Genomic DNA, 27998 nt, shown 5'->3' on the forward strand with positions numbered 1-27998 from the left:
CAGAAAAAAGTGAAAAAAAAAGGCTTCAGTTTCATATTGTATAAAAAAACAATATGAAAACAAAAACATGAGGGGAGATTAGTGTTGCATTTAATCAGTGAAATTTAAGTCACTAAAAATAATGACAATCATAAAAAGAGAAAAGAGAAGTCATCGAAATAATGAGCTGAAAAAGAGTCCAAATTTGCATACACTGCTACTACATCCGCTAAGTACTGCTATTAAGATCATCAGACTGGTTTGCTATCTTATTGCAACAAGAGTTAAGAAATCAGCAAAATGTAACGAATGTTCATGCAGAAAAAAGATGAAGTAACAATGATGTTATGCAATGCATCTGCAGTCTGGACAATGTCTAACAGTGCCAAAAAATTGTTTGCACCCTGCAGCTTCAGCAGGTTTTGTTGAACTACAAATCATTTAGAAAAGGACGCGATTTTGTCAGTGATATGTGCAGATGCACATGTGCCTGCAGACGTGTATCCTTCGCACTGGTTTTCATTTTATAACTCAGCTCCAAAGAAAAAACATGATTCAAAACAGAATCCAGTATCATCCCCTAGACACACGTTTATATATATATCTAAAAAAAAAATGGGTCAAGAACAAACTTTCAATCTCAATCATTATAACACTACACCACAACCTGAAAACTTCCTCTACTAAAGAATATCATGTGACACGATCAAAAGCTTGAACTTGTTTCTCTCAACTTCTGTTTTCATAGATAATAATTAACTTTCAGTCTCAATTTACTGTATAAAGCACCTTTCAACCCGTTTTGCCCAATAACTCAATGATTAAACATGCAGGAAATGTTTTGACACTGTATTGTTTTATTTAAAAAGTTGGCTGGAACAGAGAGCTTTGTGTATTCTGGACAAATATGCAAAAATTACATTTTTTGTAGCACATTAAAAGGTGCAAAAAAGTCAAGGGCTGCACAAACAGTTGCATAGGATTAAACTCTGCAGGATAAATCAGCTTTAATTAGACAAATACTGACTGAACATGTAGAACAGGTGTGTACATGCAGTACAGAACTAAGCAATAAGAGGAACTGTTCTAAGAAACATCTCAGAAGAGTCCAGAGTTTAAGACCTTTAGAGGAAAGACCCAGAGTCATCACTACATTACTGGGCTGTTTCAGGTTGTTATTGCTAAATGGATGTCAGTGTGACCTGTTAGTCAGGACACATCAAGTCATTTTACTGTCTGAAGTCACTATGACACCACTGTCATGTATGAAATATATAAAAAATATTTATGCAAGACCATTTCACACACTTGCACGACCTAATTAAACATCATTTTGGATTAAGAGGTTTGACTGTAGGAGTAAATACAGTATTAGGGCGCAATGACAGATACAGTTTGTCAGCTGACTATATATCTAATATATTTAATAGCTTATCTGCCCACACTGTTAACTATGCACTTATTGTGTCATCCTGCCACAAATGTCTGCAACTTTGAAACAGCTAATTACAATTATTAATTTAAAAGATTCATATATTTAGTTTTGATGGACGTTTTGGGAAATGCATTTATTTGCCTTCTGCTGGAGAATTAGATTTGAAGAATCACACCCCTGTTACGAAGTAGCCGGTTAGCTTACGGTTAGAAAGTAGCTGGTTAGCTTAGCCTAACAGAAAGACTGGAAACAGGCAGCACGGCTCCGTCCAAAGGAAACAAAATCCACCTGACAGCACCTGTATAGCTCACTGATTAACATGTTATACGTCATTTGTTTAATTCAGAGAAATAACAAGGTATAAAAGTGACATTTCGTCATTTTACCGGGAGAATTTTGTAACTGGCAGTTCAGTTGCCAGGCAACCAACTGACACGTCAGAAGGTTAGAGGTTGGTTTCTGTCACCTGTCAGATTCTGTTCCGTTTCCTGTCGTTGTGCTAAGTTAAATCTGCCCTCATGCTGCATTCATGTCTTATCATTTAAACTGCAGAAAAGTGGGAAAACCGTTCACATCACGGGCGACAGCCCCCACTCAGTGAGAAGAACTACAAACATGACAAACTGCTTGCAAGAATGGTAGTTAAAATAAAATCCAATATTGACGTTAATATAAACAATTCAGCTAATTTAATCGAAGCAATGCACTGTTGGTATGTAGTTTCACTTGGTAATGAACTACGACAAATACGCGGCTAACCACCGTGGAAGACCACATGAAAAGCTCCTGAGTCGGACCACCCCCGGATGCAGCATTGGGACAGATGGTGGGCGTGGCATTAATCTTCACCCATCTAACTCTCCACCACAAAGCTAATAAGCACATCTCCCAAAATGTCCAAACTTTTCAATGACATTCAGGTTTTTGCTTTCACTCAACAACATGCACACAGACAACATCCACTGAAAATAAACTTTAAAAAGTCAGCGTTTCTCATGTCCATATAGTAGGTTTCGTTGTAGAAGGCAACACTGTTGAATGCAAGTTCAAGACAAAGTCAGCTGCTCCGTGATCACAGCTAAAAAGGAACAAGGGATTGCAAATAATATTCACCATGTTTCATCCTGCACCCCTCTGCCTGCGAGACTCTCTTCATTTTGTCCCTTTTTTTTTTTTTTTTAAATCAGGCAGAAAGGACATGCTGGTGTCCAGATTTAAAAGGATCAGCTTGTTAAGCACTCCTCCCAAAGTCAGGGCTAAATATTATATTCAAAGTGCTATTTACACACGTATATACACATATTTAATTTTATTTTGTCAAAAAAATAACCACTCTATTTAATAAATTAAAAGAAACAAAAAGCAGATATACTATATTGTCTCAAGGTAATAACATAATTCTTTAAAGCTGAAAAATAGAATTTAACGTGTAGAATATAAAATACACAGCTTTGCAAAAAAAAAAAAAAAAGACAAAAATGAAACAATGCAAACCGTTTCTCAACCTTCTCTGGCCTTTAGGTCTTCACATTTTTATGATCCACGGCTGTTGTATGAATTTCAATATGGCGTACATCAGTGTTTTTTTAAGACTATGATAAATTTTAAGCAAATGGTCCTGAAAGGTTGAGAAACTTTGCCCAGAGCAAAAAAAAAAAAAAAGAAGAAAAAGATAATACTTTGCATTTACGTACAGTAGATAGACCTTTCAGATTCAAGATGCTTGTAAGCACATGTAAAGAGAGTGACCTTCCTGTGTCACAGAGTCCCCCCTTACACTGTTTTGAGATCGCCATCTGTGACGTGTATTGCTGTTAAAGTGCGTTAAAACTGCCGCAGATCTCCTCCCCCTCCTCAGACCAGGCTGAAGCCCTCGTACTGCTCCACGGCCTGAGTAAGGCGGCGGCGCAGGATCTCTTTGGTCTGGTAGCGGGGCATGTCCAGCAGGTTGTAGCAGGTGTGAGCCACAGGCAGGTAGTGCTCCTCGGCCGTGGTGGACTGGATGATGATGCGCAGGCTCTCCATGCCGTGGATGGGGATGCGGTCGCTGCCGGTCAGGAACACTGCAGACAGCCGACACAGAGGATAGAGTTAAAACCAACTACTAAAGCACAGTGAATATGTTTCTAAACTCCATCCCTCTAAATTTCCACTGAGCTCTGAAATTATGAACAGTCACTGCTGCTCAAAAACAGTAGATACAACCTGAACATGATCAACATTCATGAAGTCTGATCTCAAAACTTACGGCATGTACAAACGTTTTAACGACTCTGTGGACTTTGGCCTAATAACAGCAGATCTCATTGAAATGATTTCGTTCGTCCATTCCTTCATGGAAACTATGAAGTGAAAATGTAGGAATGCTGCTGGTTCAGAGGGACTGGTTTGGTAAATCTTTCCTGGATCACCCCCCCTTTCCTCCTGCAGCAGCTGTCTTGTATTCTTCCCTCAGACCTGACACATTTACTGCATCTTGCAAAAGTGAATTATGCTTTTTTACACTTTTCACCTTGACTGACTCCACAGTCGCAGCGATGCATTTAACAAAGCTCCTGAAACATGTTCAGGTTTTAGTCAACGCACGACATGTGCAGATTTACACTGCTGCCTTTACAGCATATTCTCATGCAAGAACAACCTGCACATTATTACAGTATTTATAAGATGTCTGGGGCTGAGAGCGTGAAAATTAAACTATCGAGCAGTTCAAGCAGCGAGGCAATTAAATGCTTACATAAGAACTGCTTCTTCTTTTCCAGAGGGAACTCGTGGAAAACCTCCCAGAACAATCGGACTGTTGGATGAGTGGCAGTGTATTCCCCTTTGTAAACGGCATTCTGCAAAAAAAAACAACAAAAACACAAAGACAGAGGTGGTGATTAAAAGCGTTTCCCTGTTCATGATCAGTAAACCATTTCCACTCGGGCAGTAACATTCACACATTCATCAGTGAAACAAAGACATGCATGTATCTGTTTGTTTTCTCCACCGAATGCATAAAAAAAGTTCAGACAGATTCCTTGAGTTTGCCTTTCTGTGACATGTTACACAACAATCCATCTTTGCTTTTCCCACTGATGTTGCAATCTGCTCCACAGAGAACTCTGAACACTAGAGCTAATATCAACATTAAAATATGTGAAGACAAGTACCAACAACCCTGTTCAAATCCTGAGCTACAAAATAAGCAAACTGTCAGTATCATTCATTGAAACTGTGGTTCCTGACTGTTATGTTGGACGTGTCATTTTAGGGTGCTTCTTCAACATCTGGCAAGGAACAGCAGGTTTGGTTGTTATGGTCTCACATTATCCTTCTCAGTGTATATTTTCTGATCCTTCATTATTCCCATCATATTCTTGCTCATGAAATGTTGTACAGTCGTTCATGATCCCGAGATGATGAACCTTACTGACTTTGGTGACCCTCTAACTTTTCCTCTGGCATTACCAACAGGTCAAAGTTTTCACTCACTCAGTGAAATCACAACACATCAGCCCTGTGGACTTGCTCCAAAAATACATGGGTGCCGAGCGATGTGTTCTACTGACTTTGGTCATCATCAAATTTTTCCTCTGGCACCATAAGGTTGACATTTTTAGTTGTTTTTTTTATATTTTGACAACTTTTTGATGGTTTGGTGACATTTGATTCATACATTCACTTCACATCTGGTGTCATCATCACATCTGCATTTTAGTTTGTCCAATGCTTTGGTTTCTAACCAAATAAATGCAAAACTGATTCACTCCCATCAGCCTCACAAACATTATAACCACTAACATTGGCATTTAGCTCAAAGCACCACTGTGTGAGCGGTGTGTTGAGTCATGTGGTTTATGTTCACCGCTGTGTTGTAATGTTATCTATTCCCCCTTTCTCTGTTGTGCTGTGACTAACTTTCCAGAGACTGATGAAGTAAAAGTCAAATTTCCAGCTGTGTCCAATGAAATGTGATCATCATCAGCACCTCCACAACTATCAATTTGCAGACACTTGCGTCACTGGGAAATGAGGATTCATACTCACAGTTGTTTCAATCCAGCTATGGGATTTACATGTGTTCACAAAATTGAAAAAAATGCATGTCTGACCAAGAGCAGGAAATGGTTAGTCTGCTGAATGTGTCCAGAAAATCAGAGACACAACATATGCAGATTTATAAACCTGACCTTCTCCATCTCCTCCCAGTTGTAGTTGTTGTTGCCGACGACCATGGCCATCAGCTCAGACGGCTGGAACAGCGACAGGATCTCCCCTCCACACACCTTCAGGAAACCAGCGGAGAAGGCAGAGTACTGCTCGCTCACTGAGTCTGAGAACACGTACCGTAGGTAGGCCTCCACAAACTCCTTCCTGAAACACACACACACAACAGAGTCAAGTAAACATTCTGATCATTAATTTGTTCTGCGCGGCAGCTGCATCCTTGCAAATCAGTTTATAAGGAAAGAATTTATTCAGACTTCAAGGTGTGACTGTAAGCACTCACTTCCTCCCTCATTGTGTCTATATTTATATGTGTGTGTGTGTGTGTGTGTGTGTGTGTGTGTGTGTGTGTGTGCGTGCTATGACTAACTTGATATCAACTGTGGTTTAGAACTATTAAATGTTTTTTTTTTTATCAACAACCTCTTTGTTCAGCCTGACCTGACTTTGTTAACATCTCTGTGAGTCTCACTGCAGAAGTCGCTTAGGTAGATTAAATTAAATCGATAATCTCTACAGCCCTGCCAGATCCACCTGTGAGCCCCTTATTACAGACACATGCAGTGCACGTGAACATCGTTTAAACCTACAGAGGTTTATTTCAAATTCTAATAAAGATCACAACGTTTTGAAAGATATCTTTAAAATATGTCAAGTTGATCTAATGAGACATGTACACAAAATAATGAAAAATATTTCCATTTGACATAGAGGTGCAGTCATTAAAAATAGGGTTTTCAGTTTGAATATTTGACTTGGTATAAGCATGATATACAGTATTTCACTGAGTTTAAAGATGCAAACTGAGCTGCAGGGAACAGAAAACATCAAACTTGCTCTTTAGCCTTTGATACCAGACCAGCATAAAATACAAGTGCTGCCCTTAACCACCCCATTAAGCTCACAAATGCAGTACACAGTACACAGTACACAGTGCACAGTACACAGCACAGTACACAGTGCACAGTACAGTATAGATCACACTCAAAGAGTCCACAAAGCCCTGCAAACACCACTGCTCAGTCTGACACAGAAAAAGGCAAAAGCAGGAACCTTCAGTCTAAATCAACATCTCTCTCATGTTATGATGTTTTGTGCCACAGGGACAGAGAGCTCTCTATTATTTCTGTTATTACACTTTTATATCTGGGTGCTGAGGGGATTTTGCAGGAACAACATGGGTCACTGCCGCTCTCACCATCTGTTCAGCGCCAGCAGCCAGACATGTTGACACCGCCCGCCCCACAACTCCTCCACACAATACTGTAATCAATGCCACTGGGACAAGGACGAGCTTCAGAAACAGGGTGGGGACGATGGAGAAACACAGAATGACGCTTCGAATACCAAAATCTTTTTAACACAAAACATGACCTTCAGCTGGAACAATGGGACACAAGCTGCCAGCTGTGTGAGCACATGATAATCTCAGTGTTGAAAAAAATAAATAAAAAATCTCACAGTCATCCGTTTATCTTCCAGAGAGAACAGAGTGTAAAGCATTAGAATTATTCCTGCAGCGAGATCATTTCAAATGGGACATCAAGCGATGGAAGAGTTGATTAATTTATTTCTGCAAAAATCCAATTTTTTGAAATGTTGGCTTAAATCATGTTTGATCTGTGGGGCTGCCTCACCTGTTGTTTTTGTCCACACTGATGCTCTCTCCTCCGGGAATCAGCTCCTTGACTTCCGTCATCCCGTAGTTCTCCCTGGTGATCTGAGATTTAAACACAGAGCAGAGGCTCAGATCAAAGTTTTCTAGGTTTTGATGTGGCAGGAGTGAAGAGTAGAGGTTGTAATTCAACAGTTTTCAGTTAAATATTACTCTGGGGACATTATAGATTTTTCTTTCTTTCTTAACAATTTCGGTTCCCTTTGCCATAGACCTCTGCTTTTGTCCAAACTATCAATGAGTCACACTTCCTTCATCACAATACACATGGTCATTGTAGTTTATTTATGGTTGTATGGATTCTACCAAAACTCAGTGTTATTAGCTTTAACAGGATCATTACCTAAGAAAAAATGGAGCCGTCTATAACATTCGGTCACGTTCTGGGCACATGAGCACTCCTCTAATACTCCCCTCTGTTGCTGCACACACTCAGCAATCAGCTCGTTACCTTAAAGAATTAATACAATAAACATTTTTCTTATTCAATTATTAAAAATATCTTGTTTTTTCAACATTTATATGATTAATTAATTGGACCATTAAATGGACTGAACCAATAGAAATATATTCATAAGCCCAATAGTGATGTGCTTTGGTATTTCTTGTTATAAGATCAAAACAAATACAATACTTTTTACTCCTGTTTGAGCAATACTTGCTGAAAACTAAAGTGGCAAGCAGTTCCAGGAAATTATTTCACCTTTTTCAAAAAGGAGACCAAACGTTTGTGACCAGTTTTTAAACATTTACATCTTCTAAACTAGTGGGTTTGAGGCTTAGAGCCACAGACAGAAAAGTATTAAAGTATTAAAAGTCAGAAAGTATTAAGAGACAAACTTACACATTGTTGGGTTTGGTCTTTTCATGGGATTTGTTGAGAATAAGAAAAATATAGAATAACACCAACCTTATCCTTTAAAGCAGCTTAAATCAGGGTAACAGATGAAAAGTTCAACTCACGGCAAAGTTGAGAAGAAATGTCTCCTCCACATCACCTCCTTCATAGTCTAGAAGTTGTTGTAGACTCCTGCAGAGAATAAATGAAAGGAATTAATGTTGCGAAAGACCCAGCACTAATATAACTAATATAATTAACACATGGTCATGAAAGTGACAGTGTAGTAATACCGTAGGGGTAATGTCACAGTTTTATTCTACCCTGTCAGATAGAGGGTTATTTCATTCATCAGCCATCCCAGTTTTAAATCTCTTTAAAATGAAATCCAGGGATCAAATATAAAGGGAACACCAAAACCGTCTATTAGATTTGAGGTTTAGTGTAACACATTCACTAATAATAGGAAATGACTCAGAGGGAGTGTTGTGTTAGTTTTCCTGCAAAGACCACGTTGGATATTTACCAAAATAGCACATAACACATACAAATCACAGGAAACATTGAAAGAGGACAAGTTGGCTGGCAAAGGAAATGCTAATTAGTCAAAGAGGATGAAGTATTATTGTCTAACAACTGGAGCCCATCGACTGGGCTGAGGTCATTGTGCAGTATTTGAAAATACCGAAGACAACACAAATGAAGTAAACCTCAGACAAGCCTGCGCATTTTACACCAGTGTGCTGAATTTAGTCTATTGCACTCTGCTCTGACCTTTAAGGCAGTCAAAATAAAAGTGTAGCATCTATAATGTTTTTCCAGATGATGTCCTCTGAGGTCGTGTTGTCTCTAATAGCAACACAATACTTGTAGCTTCCAAAGGAATAATATAAAAATCAATAGTCAGCTGGAGACAATTAGGCACTGAGGAAACGCTGACCCTTCCTGCTGCTAATTCAATAAAGAGACATTTCCCAGTGACAGGCAATCTCACTGATACTTAAAAAAACACTGGTTATGTAAGTGAGTGACACGCTGTTGCACAATGATGTGTTTGAGCACAACAGGATTTATGACTCTTGCTTTACCATTGAACATGAGCAAAATGAACTGTTTGCAGCAGGTGCAATGCCTATAAAAAAAAAATCCAAGAGTAGGAAGTGGAGCAAATTGTCATGATCTGTGTCTGGTTGTGTTTAGTTTTCTGTCTTGTGTCTATGTTGTCTCGTCACTTCCTGTTTTATTTTGACATTTGACTCTCCTTTCGTTTCAGGTAACTTGCCCTTCCTCCTGGTGTCTCCCGTTGGTCTGATTGTCTTCCCCGCCCTGATTGTTTCCACCTGTTCTCCATTACCTTGTGTATATCTGTCTGCGTTTCCCTTTGTTCTGTGCCAGTTCGTCTTGTTCTGTATCCGTGAACCTCCCGGCCCCACGCTCCATGACATTGTTGATTCAGGTCTTGTTCCTTGTTACTTTGTTTAGTTTTTCCCTCATAAGAGCCATTTGTTCCTCTCAGAGTGATTTTCTTTTTGTCTCCTCTAGTTTGTTACTTTCATACTTTGTGCTTAGTCACGTTATTATTGTTACTTAATTGTTTCCTCATAAGAGTGATTTTCTTTTGTACTTTGTTAATAAATATCATGACATCATGCATTTGGGTCCTGTCCAAGTTCGAGTCTGACACAAATTGTGCCTTGCAGTGACCTCTGACACCACAGTTACCTGGCCTCGGTGGGGGAGAGCTCCTTGAAGTCCTCCAGCATTGGTGATACGTCAAGCAGCTTCTTGTAGAGAGCCAGGGGGAAGTGGAGGTCCACCACTGTGGAGTTGTAGATGGCCAGACCGCAGATGATCCCAATAAGATGAAACCAGTTCTGCTCTACAAAGCACTGCAGACACACAAAAAAGGTAAAGCATTATTAATATTATTATTATTACTGCCTTTCTTGCAGAGTTACAGCTTTACTCATCTAACATCTAACAAAACAAGTGGTGTGGCTGAACATAACCGATGACATCTCAAACTTAAAAACGTTAGAGAAGATTCAATAGTCACCATTTATTATTCATAAATGAGAAAAAAGGTAAATTCACATGATTTTTTTTTTGAATTCCAGACTCTCCAACAAAAGGCTGGAGCTTGGTGACTGAAACATTTTAATAAAACATTTAATCCAAAGTTCGTAGTGCAGCCTTAAAAACTGTGTGGTGAAAAATTCAATTCAACTTGCCCCCGGTTAGAGCTGTTAGGATTTCATTATTAGTACACTGAAATGTACACACGCACATTTTAAATTTGAATGTCTATGTCTAAGATATTTTATTGTTCTAGGAAAACTCTGAGTAAATTAAATTAAGTTAACTAAATAATTAAAGGGTTTTAAAAAAAAAAAAAGCTATTTGACCTTGCATAGACAGACTTACAGGTCACTGAACAGGTTGCTGACTGTGATTTCACTTAAGTAATTCAAATGGTTCTCAAAGTTCAAAGACACATTCCCTCATAGTGGTAAGTGTTTTGTAAACCAAAATGTCCCCACTGACACACAGTGACAGTATGTGTGATGCCAGAAACAGCGGCTCTTCCTGGAAAATACAGCTGCAGGTTGAATAAAAGCCAAAGCAAACATTCTGAAAAGCCATTATAAGCTTACTGCTATCAAGCATGTTAAAAAAGCGTCCAACCAAACACCCAAACAAAAGGTCATCTGAATCACTGACATACTGTCTCAGATCTTTCCAGTAACAGATGGCAAAGCTGTCATGTGAAAAACTTTCCGGGTGCCTTATCTCTAACTCTGGATTTCATGCCGCTGACAAACTCCAACGAACTGCCACTGCTTCTCAGCCAAAGCAAGTGTAGGAGGAGTTCAACATACATCAACAGACATACTTAACCTTGGCAAGTGAAAAAGTTTAACAAAAACAACTATCTACTGATTCTTGAAGAGATATTTCAGTTTCTCTTGTGTCTGTTTGGCTCTTGTTGTTTCAAGTTGAAGTTAAAATGCTATTTTATTTATTCAAAATAAAATGTTATATTAATGCTCTATAAACAGTCTACAATTACAACTATAATACTCATTATAACTTAATATTTTCTTGAGCAGTGGCAATACTAACACTACTACTATAACTGCTACTAACAATAAATAAAGAGTCATAAAAAGACTTTCTTATAACTAATAATATTAATAATGATAAAACTTTGATACAACATATAAGTCTGTAGTACCTGTTATACCTGTTACTACCCGTTATAGTAAACAGGCTTTACAAAGCTCATCTGTTTCTAGTAATCACTCTTTCTTATTATATATAAACAATAGTGGAACTCAGATCATTTTCTAAAGTAAAAGTAGCAATACCACAGTGTAACAAAACTACGCCAAGTAATGTATTACTTCAGTAAACGTACAGACATGTCATTAGCAAAATATCATAGTAAACATAGCCATAATAAACAACGGCTCTGTCATATGGTTATATAAATATGTATATATATTTTATTACTGTATTATTAGTGATGCATTAACGTGTAAGCAGAATTTTAACGTTGTAGCTTGTCAACATAATTTCAACTTTATATGCTGATGTTTGTGGTGTAATCTATAATAATGCAATCTGCAAGTAACAATAGTAAATTTTCCTTCTGAATTTTCGCAGAGTAGAAGCAGAACATATTGAAAACAAGTAAAGTTTAAGTACCTGAGAACTGTAAGTGTAACTGTTGAGTAAATGGTACTGGTAGTAACTAAGTTCAGGAAGTGAGTAAAAGCACTTTGAAGGTTTTTTTTTTTTTACTTCATTAAATGTTTAGTTTTGCACAGTAACTTACTTTGTCTGAGAACCACAGCAGGTTGGATTCTTTGTAATGAGTGAACATCCCATAAACAGGATCCATCAGCTCCTTTAACAGCAGCAGGAAGAACTCTTTAGTTACTCCACCTGCGTCTACGGCCTCCTCTCCATCAAAGATCACCTGGAGGGAGGAAGAAGACGAGAAGATCACAGAAGGTGCAGAGGTTTGCGGGGAAAAGAAAGATTTTCCTTTTACCAAAATTACAAAAGCTTACCTTGAGTGGTTTCTTGAGGTCCACGTCAGAGTACATGGTGAGCTCACGCAAAGTGTCACTTACTAAATGGTTCCTGCGCACGTGGAGAACCAGGTAAGGATTCCTGGCAAGGTGGGGTTCCAGTGTGAGCAGCATGAAGACATTGTGTAGGTTTGCACCGCTTACTGCCATCTTGGTATAAGTCACAGACAGAAGTGGGAGAGAAACACAAATACATAATAGTTCAGAGAGCCTTGTGGTTGAATGCCTCCACCAAACAGCCAAGTGTCAGGAAATATGGTCGGAATCTCCCCTTCCTGAGTTACAGCATTGAATAATGGCCAGAAGTATTGTTGCAGAACGTGATGATGTCACAGCACAGTTGACCTTTGACCATTTGGTCAAAATGTCATCACTTCATCATTTTATCATAGTAGACATTTTTTTTAAATTGTGTCATACTTAGTGTATGAATTTAAGAGTTATGGCCAAAACGTGTTTTGTAAGGTCACAGTGACCTTGACCTTTGACCTTTGACAACCAAAATCTACTCGGTTCATGTTTGAGTCCTAGTGAACATTTATGATAAATTTGAAGAAATTCCCTCAAGGCGTTATCGAGCTATCGCTATCCTATTCCCGAGAATGGGACGGACAAACAACCGTAAAACATCCTGCGGCCAAATCCAGGCTGTTGCTGGTGCAGCAGCATAAAAACACATCAATTGAGAACAATTCAATACAAATTCATTCAGATCCATTTCATTAAACCCAAATCATTACTGTATGAAACCACAAACACAACTGCTTTAATATTAGCAGCAGGTACCTGCATTTGCAGTTCAGCATCTGTTTGCAGCATGGTTGTCTTGGCTTGGGCGTTCAGTATGAACGGGTAGGCACATAGGTTCACTGAGGGAAAGTCACTCTGCAGGGAAAATAAGACGTGGCTGAAAATATTCTTATTACAACAATAACATTAAAAAGGAACAAATGAATCTAATAGGCAACTTTGGATGTTCATGGCCAATCTTAAATTTCAGTACCTGTGAAGGAGATGATCCCATTTTCTAGAAAACAAAACAAGAGAGCAAGTAATGTCAGAACAGCACTGTAAAAATAAAAATTTACTCAAATGTCTGAGGAGTTATAGAGGCTTGTCTGTGAACTTAAACACTCATTGGATAGTAGAGACACACCCACAAGCAGTTATGAAAAGAATTCCTCACTTTCTCTGCAGAAACTGTGAGTGACATGAGTTAAGAGCAGTACAGCTGTATCCCATAGGAAGTGCTGTGGGCTTGTGTGTGTGCAGAATCAGCAGATGTCAAGTAACAAGGAAGTGTCACATCAGAGATTTTCAGTACTCACAATTTCAGCTTTACTCAAAAACCATTTGAGGTAGTCTTCCTGGATGTCCACCAGGCTGGTGATGTCAGGGATATAAAAGCGGTTGTACTCCACATGGTGGGCCTTTAAGTTTACCTGGGAACATGAGACAAATGCCTCCCTCAACTCCAGGAAATGTCACAGTGCACAGTAGACCACAGATTACCTCAGCAGCTACCACGAACCATTTGACCAGGACAAACACATTTCCTCTTCAGAGACTGTACTGAAGGAGGAACAGTATGGCTTGTTTACAGGAGCGGGGTGAGCTTTGTGGATACCTTATGAAGTTTTTCCAGCAGCCTTAGCGTGGCAAGAAAATAGTTCTCGTAGAACACCGGTACGAGCAGCGTCTTTCCTCCCGTTAGCATAAACACGACGATGCTCTTGTACATGTCAACCATTCTGGTGAACACACTGTCGTCCACAAAACACCACCAGTTGTCTGCAGGGTTAGAGAAGAGGGTTCAATTAAATTACTGAGCAAGTACCTCAACCAAAAAAATAGGATAATATTTTAAGTAACCACTAGTTATACTGTAGTAAGGCAAGTTTCATCATTGATCTGTTAGTATTTTGAAACGCTTAAAATAACAATGCTGTATTTCCGTCTGTGACAAACCAAAATTCAGGCCCAGTTGAACCAGGTGTGCAGAGGCAACAAACAGGGACTGAACTTCTCTAACTCAGGCTCTCTTTTTTCATTCCTCACACAACTACTTCTGTCACTTTTCATCTGCATCAACAAGTGCAACACAATGAAGATTTCAGGAGTGATGTTATCAAAAATTTGCATGATATATTGTGGCGTCCAATATATCAACTCAAATTTCTTTGAACCTCTGAATATCTCAGCAATTGAGAAGGTGTTTGCCAGACACCTAAAGAAACTCTGTTCTGGAACAACTTGAAAAGTATTTATTTAAACATTTTTTGCAAGGTTAAACAGTGGCGTTTAAACAAATAATAAAGAGGAGAGTTTCTTGGTGTGTGGCAAACCCTTTCTTTATTTTTGTTTCTTCTCACACTGACAGCCCTTCACCAGCAACCGGCTGAACTTTACCTCTGTGAAGAAGACTTCTGATTTTCCTCTAAAATCCATCATCAGCCAGGCTCTACTGTTTGGTGAAGTTACATGCATTTCTGTAAATATTTTCTTGTTCGATGGTGTATTTTAAATATTCCTTGGGATAACAAGCTAAGCACAGGTAACATGGTTATGGATGAGGATGCTGACGCACTCTATAACTTAAGAGTTATGTTGTGTGACATCACATAGTGTAGCGTTGTGTTACATGACATGATGTTCTGTGTTACCAGGGCTACCAGAGGCGATTTCAAGTGGCTTGATGGGTGTTAAAACACTTCTAGTGTGTGCATGCACATATGATACCCAATACTTTGCTGGGGTTGGCGTCTAGCCGGAGGATGGCCATAGCCAGGGGGATAGTGAGGCGGATGTAGTTTCGGGAATCCTGCAGGGCCGGATACTCGGAAAGGATGAGATAGATCCTCATGGCCTCGACATCGGGAGGAGAGTGCGGTAGTTGAGGGATCAACAGACTCTCAAAACTCTTGGTGGCCTAAAGAGAGGGTTGGACACATATTTCTTCTTTTAATTATGGCTCAAGAACACTGAATGACAATTGGGGTTATACAACTATGGTATGTTTGAAAGTTACAAGTAAACCAGAGAAATTTATGGGATATTTTCCAATTCCAAAACATCTTGGATCCACTATGCAGCAGGAGTAAAATATCACTAAATTTTGGGAGAGGCTTTTAGTGGTTTGGAATGTGGCCCTGGTCTACAAACAGATTATGATTCATGTTGGGCTGAGACACACAAATCCCAAACCTGACATTACTGAGCTAATGTTAGAGGTTTTGACTCAGTCTTGAGTTTTGTGCCATTGGTCTGTGGCAGAACTTGATGTTCTTTCAGAGAAAGCACAATATTCACATATGAGATTAAACCATAAGCTACATAGCCAATGCTGTGTAACATCCCAGTGTTCAACATTTAACTGCTTCATTAAGGAGACAAAAACCCAGACAGCAAGCTTATTTGAGTTTCAATATAAAATCTGAGTCATGAGTCATGTTTTTTTAGGTATATGGACATTTTGGTTTAGAGGATCAAATCAAAAAACACTTTCTATGGTATTCATGAAAACAAATACAGTAGCTCCAAAAACAAATGAATTTGTGAGTTGGTGGTTTAGGTACAAATTAAAGAGGTTCTGAATTGGAGTAAGTGATACATTTCTCCTAAGTAACATCTGGGCTGAATGATATGCAAAAAAAATGATATTGCGATTATTTTGACAGATGTTGCAATTGCATTACGAGCCATGATTTTAGTTGGAATGGTCTTTTTTGCGTTTTCATTTTCACAAAAAAAAAAAGATATAAAAATGACGATATCATTTTTGCTCAGGTCTGTACCAAACAAACACGTTCGGTTACATCTGGAGACTATGATTTGTAGGCTGGGGCATATCTGTAGCACCACTATGCATTTATATTAAAGTGATGAATGTGTGTTTTACTACTCTTGTTGATGACCTTGGAATACAGGAAACTGGGTTTTCAAGATAAAAGACAAAATGAAACTGTTATTATCGTGCACACGTGTTTTTAAACACACTATTAGCCAGTACCTGCTCCAGAAGTCCAGAGAAAGCCGGTTTGCTGAGTATCTCAAATAGCAGTCTGACAGAATTGAGATCGATGCCTGGGATCTTTGGGTTGGTTTTGAAGTGGGTATCATCACTGAGAGAGCAAACAAACATATGATCACCTGCACCATCTATGGTATCTCAGTGATCAGAAACAGGATAAAAATAGGTCAGAGCTCAGATTCAAGGACTTTGTAGTAAATCCTCGATATTGCTTTGGATTAAATGCCAGTCTATTCCAACCTGTCATGTGGCAGGTCACAATGGTAGATATGCTTATACTCAACACAACATGAGCAATAGTTAGATGTACACACAGCCTCAAGGTATTTAAGTCAATCCCTAAGCAGATCTCCCGCTCTGCCAAGTGAGCACTAACAGACACACACACACAGCATCAGCTCCACAAAACCAACAAAACCCTGAGCGTGAAGGACAGCTACTATTTACAGTGTAAGCCTTTACATTCTTACAGCACAGGTTATATTTAGTCATTACACAAATACATCTGATCTGATCTTGTGGCGACTGTTTGCCAAACAAAAAACACTGATGCAGATAGTACAGTCTACGTGATACATCCCCATGAACTGTGAGTTTGAGCAATGACCCCTTCATTTTGAGAAGTCTGAGACACTAATACAATGAAAATGACGACACTTACTGTGCATGTTTGTGCTATAAAGAACTGCAGACTTAGACTCATGTTTATGGATCCACACCAAAGGATCGGTTTGATGAGGTTTATAATAATCTCTCTTCACAACTGATTTTGTTACTTTTATTAGACTGTGACTATGAACAGAGTTCAATTCATAAAGGAATATTTAATCCTTCAATTTATTTGAAAAATGACTGACAGAAACAGATTATTAATATGAAGTCTAATCAAATGCAAAGCATAAATTATGATGGATTAGTATAGATTAAACTAGCAGTATATGAAGTAGTTCAAATTAGCCCCACCTTCACTACCTGCACCATTAAAGTGATGCATACATTAATCTATGCAATGTATGCATGTTGATACATTAATGTATGCAGGTTTAATCTAAAGTAATGCATCATAATATTATTAATTATAATATTATATAATTATAATATATATTTGTTGATTATACTTTGTATTAATAATCTGAATCTGTAGTAACTAAAGGTTTAAAATACAATAGCTACAATATTTGCCTATGAAATGTAGTTGAGAAGAATAAGGTAAATAAATAGAATTACTCAGGTAAAGACAAGTACCTCAAATTTGTACTTCAGTGCAGTACTGAAGTAAATCTACTTGGTTACTTTCCAGGGATACCTGGTTAATAGTTTAAATAACTCCTAATTATTGGTGAGTTTCAGTTGTTTCTGCAGAGAGCACAGCATGAAGTCGTTCTTGTTGTTTCCAGAGGCCTGTTTTCCACCCTGATGTCTACGACACGATAAGTATCTGCTGATGAGTTTTTACTACAGAGCCATCACACCTACACCTAGACTGATGGTCAGAGAAATTTGGAGTAACTGAACACACAGCAGCGTTCCCAGCCCTGAGGATCAGCATGTTTTGTTGGATAAGATGACATACCATGAGTGCGAGTATGTGACAAGCAAAGTAAGTGGACCCTGTGAGTTCCCTGGTGAATCAGTTCCCAGGAGTCTTGCTTACATATGGGTCTGTGCATTCAGCCATGTGATTTTTCTCATTTACATAATATGTATTTATTTTCTATTTAATTTGGGTGTACGTGTCTAAATGGCAAGCCAGTCAATGTATGACGAAACTGCAATGTTAATGAAACTAATAAAATTCCTAAGGATCGATTTAGAGCACATTTTTTTGATTCTGAAGTGTAATGAGATTTTTTCCTCCCTTGCACCAGTTTGATTTTGTGTGTAGTGACCTGCTGTGTGCCAAAGTGCTAGAACAAGTTTGGTTTTGCAATCCAGCGGCACACTCTGATTTTGATGTCAAGCATGTTTGTACTGTCTGTCACCTGCCTGGACCAAGTCCAAAGACCCTATATGTGCTATGCTATTTTTGGCAGAGCACACAGTGGAGGTACAGACCAGGTGCACGTAGACATCTGCACAATTAGGCAAACCTTTTTATGTATGCTTTGCAATTGTCTATTTCAGTTTGATAATACATTCTGCAACCAATACACACAGAAAAACTGCAGTATCTAACAGCAACACTCATTCTGATCAACATTGGTCATCCACATCAGACAGTATTTCAACTGCAGTCCTAAACTTAAACCTTGCGTAATCACCATGGGGCCATTTATTGAATTCTTAATTGCAGTGCATTTTTATGTGCTTTGTCCTTTGACCATTTGATGCTGTAATTTGCTCAGTCTTTTGTTTTCTTAATCTCATTTTAAACCTTTGCATAAATACATGTAAAACATGCTGTGATGTGAGACAAAGCCTGGCATCACTTCCTGTGTAAATGACCTTACCTTTGGTCCAAGAAGCTGGCATTCCAACAAGCCGTAGAAGAGAGTTGAACTATAATGTCGCTGAGAAAAACCATAGAGCACAATAAGTGTTAACTGATCAATAACTACAGACACAGTTATTCATTTATTTATTTTAACAAAATGAATTTGTGCTTGTGAAAATGTAGCCAAGTAAAAAAGAATCTACAGGAAAAACATAATATAATAATAAAGAACAAGAGAATACATCTCAAATAATATTTTTTTATTCATGACTTACTTTGTGACACTAGAATCTGTGCTGTACATCAGTTTTAACCTCCATGAATTTAACCTTTCATAAGTGATTGGGGAGAGGCTTTTACTGATATTAATCACTCTGAAGTCTTCTTGGGGGGCTGAGCTCTGCACAGAGGAAGATAAACAGAGACAACATTAACAACACAGGAAGATTGTTTGCAATGGCACTTCCGCTGTGTGTGGCATAGCTCGGTACAGAAACTGTCTGGGTTGTGTCTCTTTCCTCCATGATAAGATAAATAGGCCACGCCTGAGGTCTAAATATTTGAGAGTGTGTGTTATGTCGTTATCTGTGAAGATTCCTGGCAATTTGCTCAATATTTGTAGCAGACATTTGCACCATGTACAGCTCCCATACAAGAACTGATAAAAGCTTTGACATTAATGCCTCCCTGTGGCGAAACACAGAAACTGTTTTATTGCTGAAGTTGAAATGGATATATTTTTGGGTGTGAACTTTTAGAAAGAATTTTTAATGTGTTTTGCTGGTGTATTAATCACGTTTTTTGGGTTGAAATTGAATTTGATTCAGGAAAGTGTTGAAGGTTTAGTGAAGGGAAACAGTGCTGATGGTAAGGTTAGAGGACAGGGAACAAATACATTCAATGGAGGATCCTGAAATTTAACGACAGAAATACAATTGTATGCGTATGTATCTCAACTTCAAAACAAACCCCTTATTCTACTGAAGGGAGTGATAAAAAACAGCAGGACTAACAGGACAACTCCTGGTCATAAAATGGACATATGATAAAAACAAATATAACATATTAAAAACTAAAACAGAAGCTGAAGAACAGGGAATATAAAATCACATACCTGTTCATTAGAGTACAATAAGAAACTATGGTCTCCTCCACAGATGATTTTGGTCACAATGTACTGTGTTGATTCTAATGAAGAAAGGAAATATGGGACATGTTAGCTTGCCAGCATTTAATAACACTGAACCAAACCATATGTGAACCAAAAACATATCATATCACCATCTTTAGAAAATATTATATTTATTATAAATATGATTTTGTATTTTGTAGTTTTTATAGTCATCTTCCAGGCTGAACACTTTCACATCACAAGCTGAATTCTGATCATTTCAATACGACACACTGCTGTGGATATAATATTAGGGCTGTTTCATTTGTACAGTAGCTATCCTTCTGGCTTTTATCACAGGTTATTTTGTCAACAGTCTGCCCGTCCTTCTTTGTAAACCACCCATATCAGAACTACCACAGCCACAGTGGCCAGCCTTGAGAGCCCAGCTGACCACTAACATCACAATTCACTACTGTCTGAGTGAATCTTAGAGAAACTATTTCACTGTGTTGTTATTAATCAATTATGCCAATTTATGGATTTCTGAATACTGAGCTCTCTGAATGTGAAGTTTAAAGAATGATCAGCATATAGAGTCACTATGAAATGTTCACCTTGTAAGCTAGTCTTCCAAAATATCCATTTAATAAATAATAATCAACAACAAACACATATCATGTCTTTGTTTTCCACTGTCAAAAGCCGATAGCTTTTACCTCTTAGAAAACATGGACAATGTCTAACCACATGGAAAAACTCTTCATCATTGTCTATAGACTAAGCACGAGCGCCTCTGCTTACCTGGTCTATGGAAATGTCCAGTTAGCAAACTGGTCTTAACAGGAAATGGGCTTCTAGCATCCCCGAGTATTCCTGTGCCGAGCTGGCCATGGCTGTTGCAACCAAACGCATAAACCAAACCAGAGGAAGGCACAAACGCCAGTGTGTGGTGCCTGACAATAGGAACATTTTAGGAACAAGACTTAAGATGCAAAGGAGACACAACAGGCCATGATAAAAATAAAAAGTTTATAAGCTGCACATGTGCAAATCAACCTGCAATAAATGATAACTGTGATTTTTAAAATTATTTAAATACTTTTTATTATTATAATATTTGCATTTTCTTTATCTGCTCACAAATAAATAAATGTTATAATGTTGCGCTTTTGTTGATACTGTATCAGGACATTGTTGAGAACTCTACAACTGATGCTTTAGTTTGTGGATGTGTTTCATTATTTTACTATATTTCATTTTTTAATTCATATTTTTGGGAGGCATGTTATGCATGTATTAGATTGTGGTAGATGACAGGAAATGAGGGAAAGGTCCTTGGGTGGATTCAAACTGGGCTCATTGCAGTTTATGTTTTGCATCTTAACCCTTTGTGCCAAAGGGACGTTGTAATTTACTGAATTTTGCTGAGGTGTGTTTCTAATATTTGTTCCCCCTCAGGTAGTAAAATGGATTTGTATCAATGCAGTCCAGTACAACACCAGCACAATGCAACATCATCACTTACTAGAGTTTCAGAGGTTACCATAGGTTACTCTCTGAAACAGTTAGAAGTTACTGCTGAGTTACTGTATGAAGTTGCATCAGATTGTAGAGGTGTACCAAATGAACCAAAATAAATAAATAATTAAACTGTGTAGGTTTAGAAGAGACAGTACCTGCCACAGGTGATCTGGGACACCTCAGTGCCCATGAGCTCCAGCACTCGTCTGGGTAAAAGTTCATTATTGGTGGAGCCGTGACCCAGCTGACCCCATGAGCCATCTCCAAACGTAAACAAACCACCATCCTACCAGACAGACAGACAATACAGTATTAATTTTTTTAGTTACTGACTAAGATAGAAATTCTTAGCATACAGTTACAGTTTGTAAATCTACGATATTGTTTTTTTTTCTCAAAGACCACATTTAAAGCCACCGTGTCAGGTGGTGGATTAAGATTAGTTCGGGTTAGACAGTCTGGCTGCAATAAGATTTAGATTTTATCTGTGTAGTAAAGGTCATCATGGTTGATTAATTTACAAACATCAAGTACTGAGTCACTATACAGAAAGAATCCTCTAATGACTGGTCGCTGATCAAACAGCAACTACGGTAATTAACAGCAACTATTTAATAAACATATTAATATGTGTTCAGAATATGTGGAGCTCTTAAGTGAAATGCACTGGTAAGGGTTTATCAATATTCGTACCTTTGTGAGTGCTGCTGTATGTTCATCTCCACAGCTGATGTAAACAACTTTTTGAGATCTCAAAAATTTGATGTGGCATGGGACAGCACGATCTGAGGATGAGAACACAAACAAGCAAGCAAGGTCAAACTGTTCTACATTTCTACTAGTTTGACATATTTTAAGACATTGGGAAATTCTGCATTTGAATCTTGCATCATAGTGGCAATCAAACAGTATCTTTACTCTTCAATGGGTAATTTTTTAAATTGTGCAAGTCATAAAATAAAAACGAAAACCAAAGAGAGTTTGCATGAAGTGATTCTATACTATTTTCTTCTCAAAAATGGCCACTTATAACTATTTGTAACCACTTTAAAATATTATAACCCACTTCCTGTTTCTATTAAAGCAGGTTAAACATTCAGTCCTGTAATTTAGAAACCTTATTAACTTGTGCAGCTTCTTTCTGTCCAGCTCATTCTTACCTTGTTTATCATTGAGACCCAGTTGTCCCGCTCTGTTTTTGCCCCAGCCAAATACAGCTCCGGACAAGGAGAGAGCAAAGCTGTGGTCTCCCCCAGCGGTTATCTGTGCCAAAGGAATTCCTGCCAGAGACTTCAGGGGATGAGGGAACAGCTTGCTGGGCTCTCCTTTTCCCAGGCCCAGCTGACCGCTGGTGTTCTGGCCCCACGTGAACAACTGGCCATCTGAGAGGCAAAGGACATAGAGTTGTTATTGTTATTACTATACATAACCCCAATAATTGCCACAAAGTACAAGCAAATATACAACATTTGTTTGGTAATGTGATGCCGTCTGGATTTGTGAACCTCCACTTTTCCCTTAGTTATAGACAAAAACAGACACACAGCCCTCTAATCTAATCTCTAACCTAAACATAAACATTACCAACTTTTTCCCCAAACTTTAACTAGCTCAAGGGTTATACCAAAAAAAATAAACTTTATTCACTCAAGCTGTTCTTTTCATCAGATAATACGATAAAATGACTAAAATTACATATTATTAGTCTAGAATTGACTGAAATGTTCAATATAATCTGATGACAAAACAAACCTAAAATGTTTTCATTGACTAAAACTCAACTAAACTAAAATAGACTAGACTACACTAAGATAAAACTAAAGGCCCAGACTTTTGGTCAACTAAATTTTGACTTAAAAAAAAAACTAAATATGATAAAAACTAACAAGGATGTTTGACACAGGACTAAGAGTAAAACTAAATGAAAAAATAGCTGAGAAAATGAACCCTAGGTGTCTGGATACAAGATTCTAGATCTGAACAGTGTTAGTACATTATGAAGAGATTGTGTCTTTCACACCTCTAGAAAGTGCGATGCAGTGCTGATTTCCACACATTACTTGGGAGATGCGATGGTCACACAATCTTTTGACCAACCTACGCAAAAGAGGAAAAGCAATTGTTTATCCAGACAAAAATGCATGTTATAAAAAACATGATAAAATTACACTTTTTCTGAAGTAAAAAAAAAAAAACACCTGACTTGGCTACTCATTGCTCACTCTACAGAATTGTTAGTAATCACAAACACAACCCATGTTTTCCTCGTTTTATCGGTTGTCAAGGAGGATCATTAAATTTTATCATGGAGACAAAGCTCAAATTCAGATATTGTGCATGAGTTTGGTGCTTAATTTCTTTTTAATTATAATCGGTTGGTGATAGTTTTTGTCTAACTTTATATTAGACTAGTGTCAGAGAAAACTTGAAACAGGCCAAAATCTAGACTCGACAGACATTTGACTTGGCACAGTAGGAAAAGCACAGATATTAATAATAACATTAATCATGGCTTTGTTCCTGACAGTGTGACAGTGACAGCATGTGCAAGACCAGGACCCTGAAACTGAAGCAGCTAAATGGAATTCAGTCGTCATTACTTTTATTATTTACACCTGAGCTTTTCCTGTGAAATGTCAAAATGTTTTGCATCTTAAAAGTCATTAATATTATCCTTATAATTTCAGTTGTAATTTCCATGGAAACATATTTATTCATTGTTGTTTGGGATGCATGGACCCTTACACATTTAACTTTTTTTCAGTTTTGTTTGCTACTCCTGTTTATGTACAATGCTCCTGCCCCCACCTTTTCAAAAGTCCTTTTTGTTGCAATGATTTTCTCCTGTATAAAGATAAAAGCTTCAGTTCTCCTATGGGGCACTTCACAGTCACCTTGGGATTCGAACAGCCACCTCTGCAGTCCCCAGGCCGAGCTGACCCCCTTCACCAGCTCCCCAGGCAAAAACCTGACCCTGCTCATTCACTGCCATAGAATGGGCCCGACCACTTGACACCACCGTTATCTTCTGAGTGTCCAGAGCTCCTACTAGCTCTGTGGAAAGGGGGGAAATATTAGCAGACTTTAGCAGAAGCAATTCAAGGAAAAAAATAGATCGAAATATGTACAACTTCAATTTGGGAGGGCAGGTATTCGCCTTTCACTAGGAGCGACTTGACCAGTTTGCTTGACTGATTTTTCATTTTCAAGCTATGTTTTCATTTAGCAAGCAATACTCTCTGACCATAAATTATCATTCTAACTAATCTTCATTCATCCAAACTCAACCATCTTTTGATTTTGATTATCACTTTATTGTTCCAGTTAGCTGCCTCTCCTCTAAATGGTATTTCATTATGTTCCAGGCTCAGCTGAAGCATAATGCATTCCTTATGCCCTCATGGACCCAACCCCTACAAGACATTTAACACTGATACTCTATCTCACCAACAATTTTTTAGACAGAACCAGACTTAGATACTTGAAATTACCTCAAGATAAAACAGGTAACAAAAGCAACAAAATAACTAGATTCAGATGCTAGTAACTACTATACTAATACTATATGTATCCCTGTGTGTGTGTGTGTGTGTGTGTGTGTGTGTGTGTGTGTGTGTGTGTGTGTGTGTGTGTGTGTGTAAATAAAACTGTCAGTCATCCATGTGTACTAGTTTTTTATGTGGTTTCCTGCTATGGAGCAGGTATAACAACGATGATTAACTGGGTTGAACATGCTACAATTACAGTATAAAAATAAAATAGAGGCCTACTGACCAAAGTAGTATACAAAGTAACACAACACAAACTTCCACCCACATGATACCAACACAGACCTACCACTGTCTGCAAACATTTCACAAGCTATGCAAGTGTTTCAAATCTCCTAGAAATGGCTATATTGTTAGTTGTGCAATCTGATGTTCGCAAAACAAAACTTGCAGACTACTTTGGACAAAAACATTTTTTCCACCAATTTACATTTACAATATGGAAATACATTTTCTGTCAGTTTTCTGTCAAATTCATTACCTGTTGCAAATGAAGGCTAAATAAAATGCATATGTTGTGGAGTAAAGCTTGATATTGCCAAATTTCTACTTAGTATCTTTGCCTACATTCTGTAGTTGTTCAGTTATCCAGGTCATGTGATATCCAGCAGCTGTCTCCCAACAGCAACCGGACTTACTCAGGCCTGTAAAGGACATTTCACTGCACATTTGTGAAGCATCTTACACAAACACGGGGTAATCTAGAGTTTCAGCAAGTATGTTGGAACCACGTCATCATGAAGGTGTAACTATAAGCAAGTCGAAGTGCAACTGCTACATAATAGCTATTTTAGTTTATTATCTCTTTTCAATCACTTAGAAAGATTGATATTTTGAATAAAAAAGGTTAAGAAATGAAGCCATAATTATACAAACACCCTTTAAAAACGAATCATGTCACATTCACCCACATTCTCACACATCTTTGGTAACTTTCCACCCACACCTACTGAAAGCAATGCCGCAGGTTGGTGCAACTTAATCTGTCATAATTAACGAAGAGTCAGTTAATCTGCTGAAAGCTTACCTGGGGAAGTCCCTGGTTTGTCATGGCCCAGCTGTCCACAACAGTTAGCGCCACATGTGTACACGCTACCATCCTGCAGCAAGAACATTGAGTGTTGCCCTCCACAGGCGACTTCTTTCAGTCCCCTGCCACTGAACACAAGACAGTTCCTTGGCTCAAACATGGGGTTCCTATCCATACCAATACCCAACTGTCCATCCTTTGCATTCCCCCAACACAGCATGTTGGTGAGGGGAGAGGGGATGAGCACCAATCTGGGGGAGGCAGAGAGAGTGATGGCCAGATGGAGGAAGACAATGATGTTCAGGCTTGAGAGCAGCCCCTCTTTCTCCTCTTCATGTAAATTCCAACCCTGGAAATAATAAAAAACAAAGTGATGTCATTTTTCTTTATTGGGAACACGTGCAGATCACTGTGCTCCATGTATGAACCCTGATGATGTTTTTAAGAATGAAGTAAAGATGGATTTAGAGGTAGGTGTGGCTGAGTGTGAGAATGATGTAAGTGCTATGACAGAAGAACAGGCAGTGTGTTTAAATAACCCTGTCAGTGTAATCCCAGTTTAAGCAGCTTCGAGTAGTCCCGCTTTAATGTCAATCCAATACATGCATGTTATAAACAGAGTTAACCATGGGTAATAAACAGAGACTCCACTGAGTATAACATTACCTGCACTCAACTGACAGTTTACTAGGTACACTGAACTAAAACTAATGCAGTCTGATACAACAATCCTGCAATAAATCCTACCTTCGTGAAGGTTATAATGAGATGAAACATGTAGTTGATTATTCCATTGGTCAATTGACAGAAAACCAGTGAATATTTTGATGATCAATTAAATGTTGCAATCATTTATCAAGCGAAAAATGCCACATATTCACTGGTTCCAAATTCTCTGATATTAGGATTTGATGTTTATCTTTGTCAATTATAATAACAAACTGATTATCTTTGGGTTTTAGACTGTAAGTCAGATAACACAATCATCTGAATACATATCCTTTGGCCCTGGGAAATTGTGATGCACATTTTCACCATTTCTTATATTTTATGGACCAAACAATTAGACAATTAAATGTGTTAATTACTTGGCACACAGAAGACATGTTAGTAATTTGATAAAAACACAAATAAGCAAAAAAAATAAACAAAAATAGTAAAGGTCTTAAAACCAGATTTTGATACAGAGTCCCTCTATAAAAAAGAGGATGGAGGAGTTTGTTGATATTGTACTTCAAGTGGTGCAAATTTTTGACAAATTTGGGATTAATGGGGCCTCTAGGCAGTTGCCCACTTTGTTTGGTCCAGTGATTGGGTGGGTTTCCCAAATGGATATAAGAGCTACTTTGAAAGACGGGATTTTACACAATCTGGTAACCCAAAAGTTGTTATTATTATTTTTTTATCTGATATATTAAGCATTAGAAAATAATTTATTACAGCAAACAGTGTCTTATAAGAAAGTGGTAGCAACATTGCAATCATAATTAGTAGATGAGTAGATGAGCTTATGTGTCAAGTGTAAATGGTCCTGATTCATCATCTGTAGCGACATGTATTTAACATTACCTTAACCTGCTGTTCGGGACAAAGTGAAGAGGAGTGGCCTGAGTCTCCGTTATATGGTTAGACCGGATAAACCCTGCCAAAACTAAACATTTCCACTGACATTATCTGGTTAAACGGTTTAGCAACGGAACCACAACATACGGCTGGACGACCCTCATAAGCCATAACAGTTAATAGTTAGCTAACTAAGCTTAGCAAGCTATAGCAACGCTGACTGTCACTCTTAAAACTAAAAAATAGAAATCCGCTTCTTAACCGATGTCTAGATTGTAAGTAAAACGGTATTGTAATATATCTGGTATGTTCACAATTTAAAAAAAAACACAGCAAACAGGGGGTGTTTACCTGGATAGGTACATCCTGAAATTGGGCGTCTGGTTTCGGTTCAGCTCAGAAAACAAACGCGGAAGTGCCACCACTGCCTACGTCACTGAACGTTACAGGCAGGAGGGGTGTGATTGGTCCGTTTTTGTTCCAGTCTGTCCTTGTTGACAGGTCCATGTGAGGGTCTTACAC

General features: G+C 38.2%; 1 protein-coding gene across 2 annotated transcripts; it reads right to left on the reverse strand.

The window, feature by feature from the left end:
• Window positions 1–816: 816 nt before the first annotated feature.
• On the reverse strand, window positions 817–27907 carry herc3 (HECT and RLD domain containing E3 ubiquitin protein ligase 3). Of its 2 annotated transcripts, none has more exons than XM_023428224.2 (25): window positions 27828–27907; window positions 25911–26262; window positions 24230–24389; window positions 23356–23432; window positions 22496–22717; window positions 22029–22120; window positions 21491–21621; window positions 20616–20767; window positions 19815–19888; window positions 18976–19100; window positions 18717–18776; window positions 16246–16357; window positions 14976–15165; window positions 13864–14027; window positions 13565–13678; window positions 13240–13263; window positions 13023–13121; window positions 12216–12386; window positions 11978–12121; window positions 9862–10028; window positions 8265–8331; window positions 7264–7346; window positions 5590–5773; window positions 4152–4254; window positions 817–3477 (listed from the first exon to the last, which is right to left on the reverse strand). In XM_023428224.2, the coding sequence occupies exons 2-25, from the start codon at window positions 26131–26133 to the stop codon at window positions 3269–3271; spliced, it is 3147 nt and encodes a 1048-aa protein (XP_023283992.1). In that variant the 5' UTR covers window positions 26134–26262; window positions 27828–27907; the 3' UTR covers window positions 817–3268. The 2 variants fall into 2 exon arrangements, with proteins under 2 accessions (XP_023283992.1, XP_087035946.1); XM_087179820.1 differs by lacking the exon at window positions 27828–27907 and adding an exon at window positions 27483–27503.
• Window positions 27908–27998: the final 91 nt, after the last annotated feature.

This window comes from Seriola lalandi, unplaced genomic scaffold (assembly GCF_002814215.2).
Source record: "Seriola lalandi dorsalis isolate HSWRI2012SDOR001 ecotype SW California unplaced genomic scaffold, Sedor1 jcf7180002054872, whole genome shotgun sequence".
In the NCBI taxonomy this organism is placed as follows: Eukaryota; Metazoa; Chordata; class Actinopteri; order Carangiformes; family Carangidae; genus Seriola; species Seriola lalandi.

What these genes read in the sequence shown, in the direction of transcription:
- herc3 (XM_023428224.2), bottom strand. Translation starts at nt 26,133, where the DNA reads ATGCTGTGTTGGGGGAATGCAAAGGATGGACAGTTGGGTATTGGTATG. An exon ending in TGGACATTTCCATAGACCAG is followed by an intron (nt 19,889 to 20,615) that starts GTAAGCAGAGGC and finishes TTTCTTCATTAG; the next exon opens with AATCAACACAGTACATTGTG. An exon ending in CATTTCTTCTCAACTTTGCC is followed by an intron (nt 7,347 to 8,264) that starts GTGAGTTGAACT and finishes TTTAAATCTCAG; the next exon opens with ATCACCAGGGAGAACTACGG.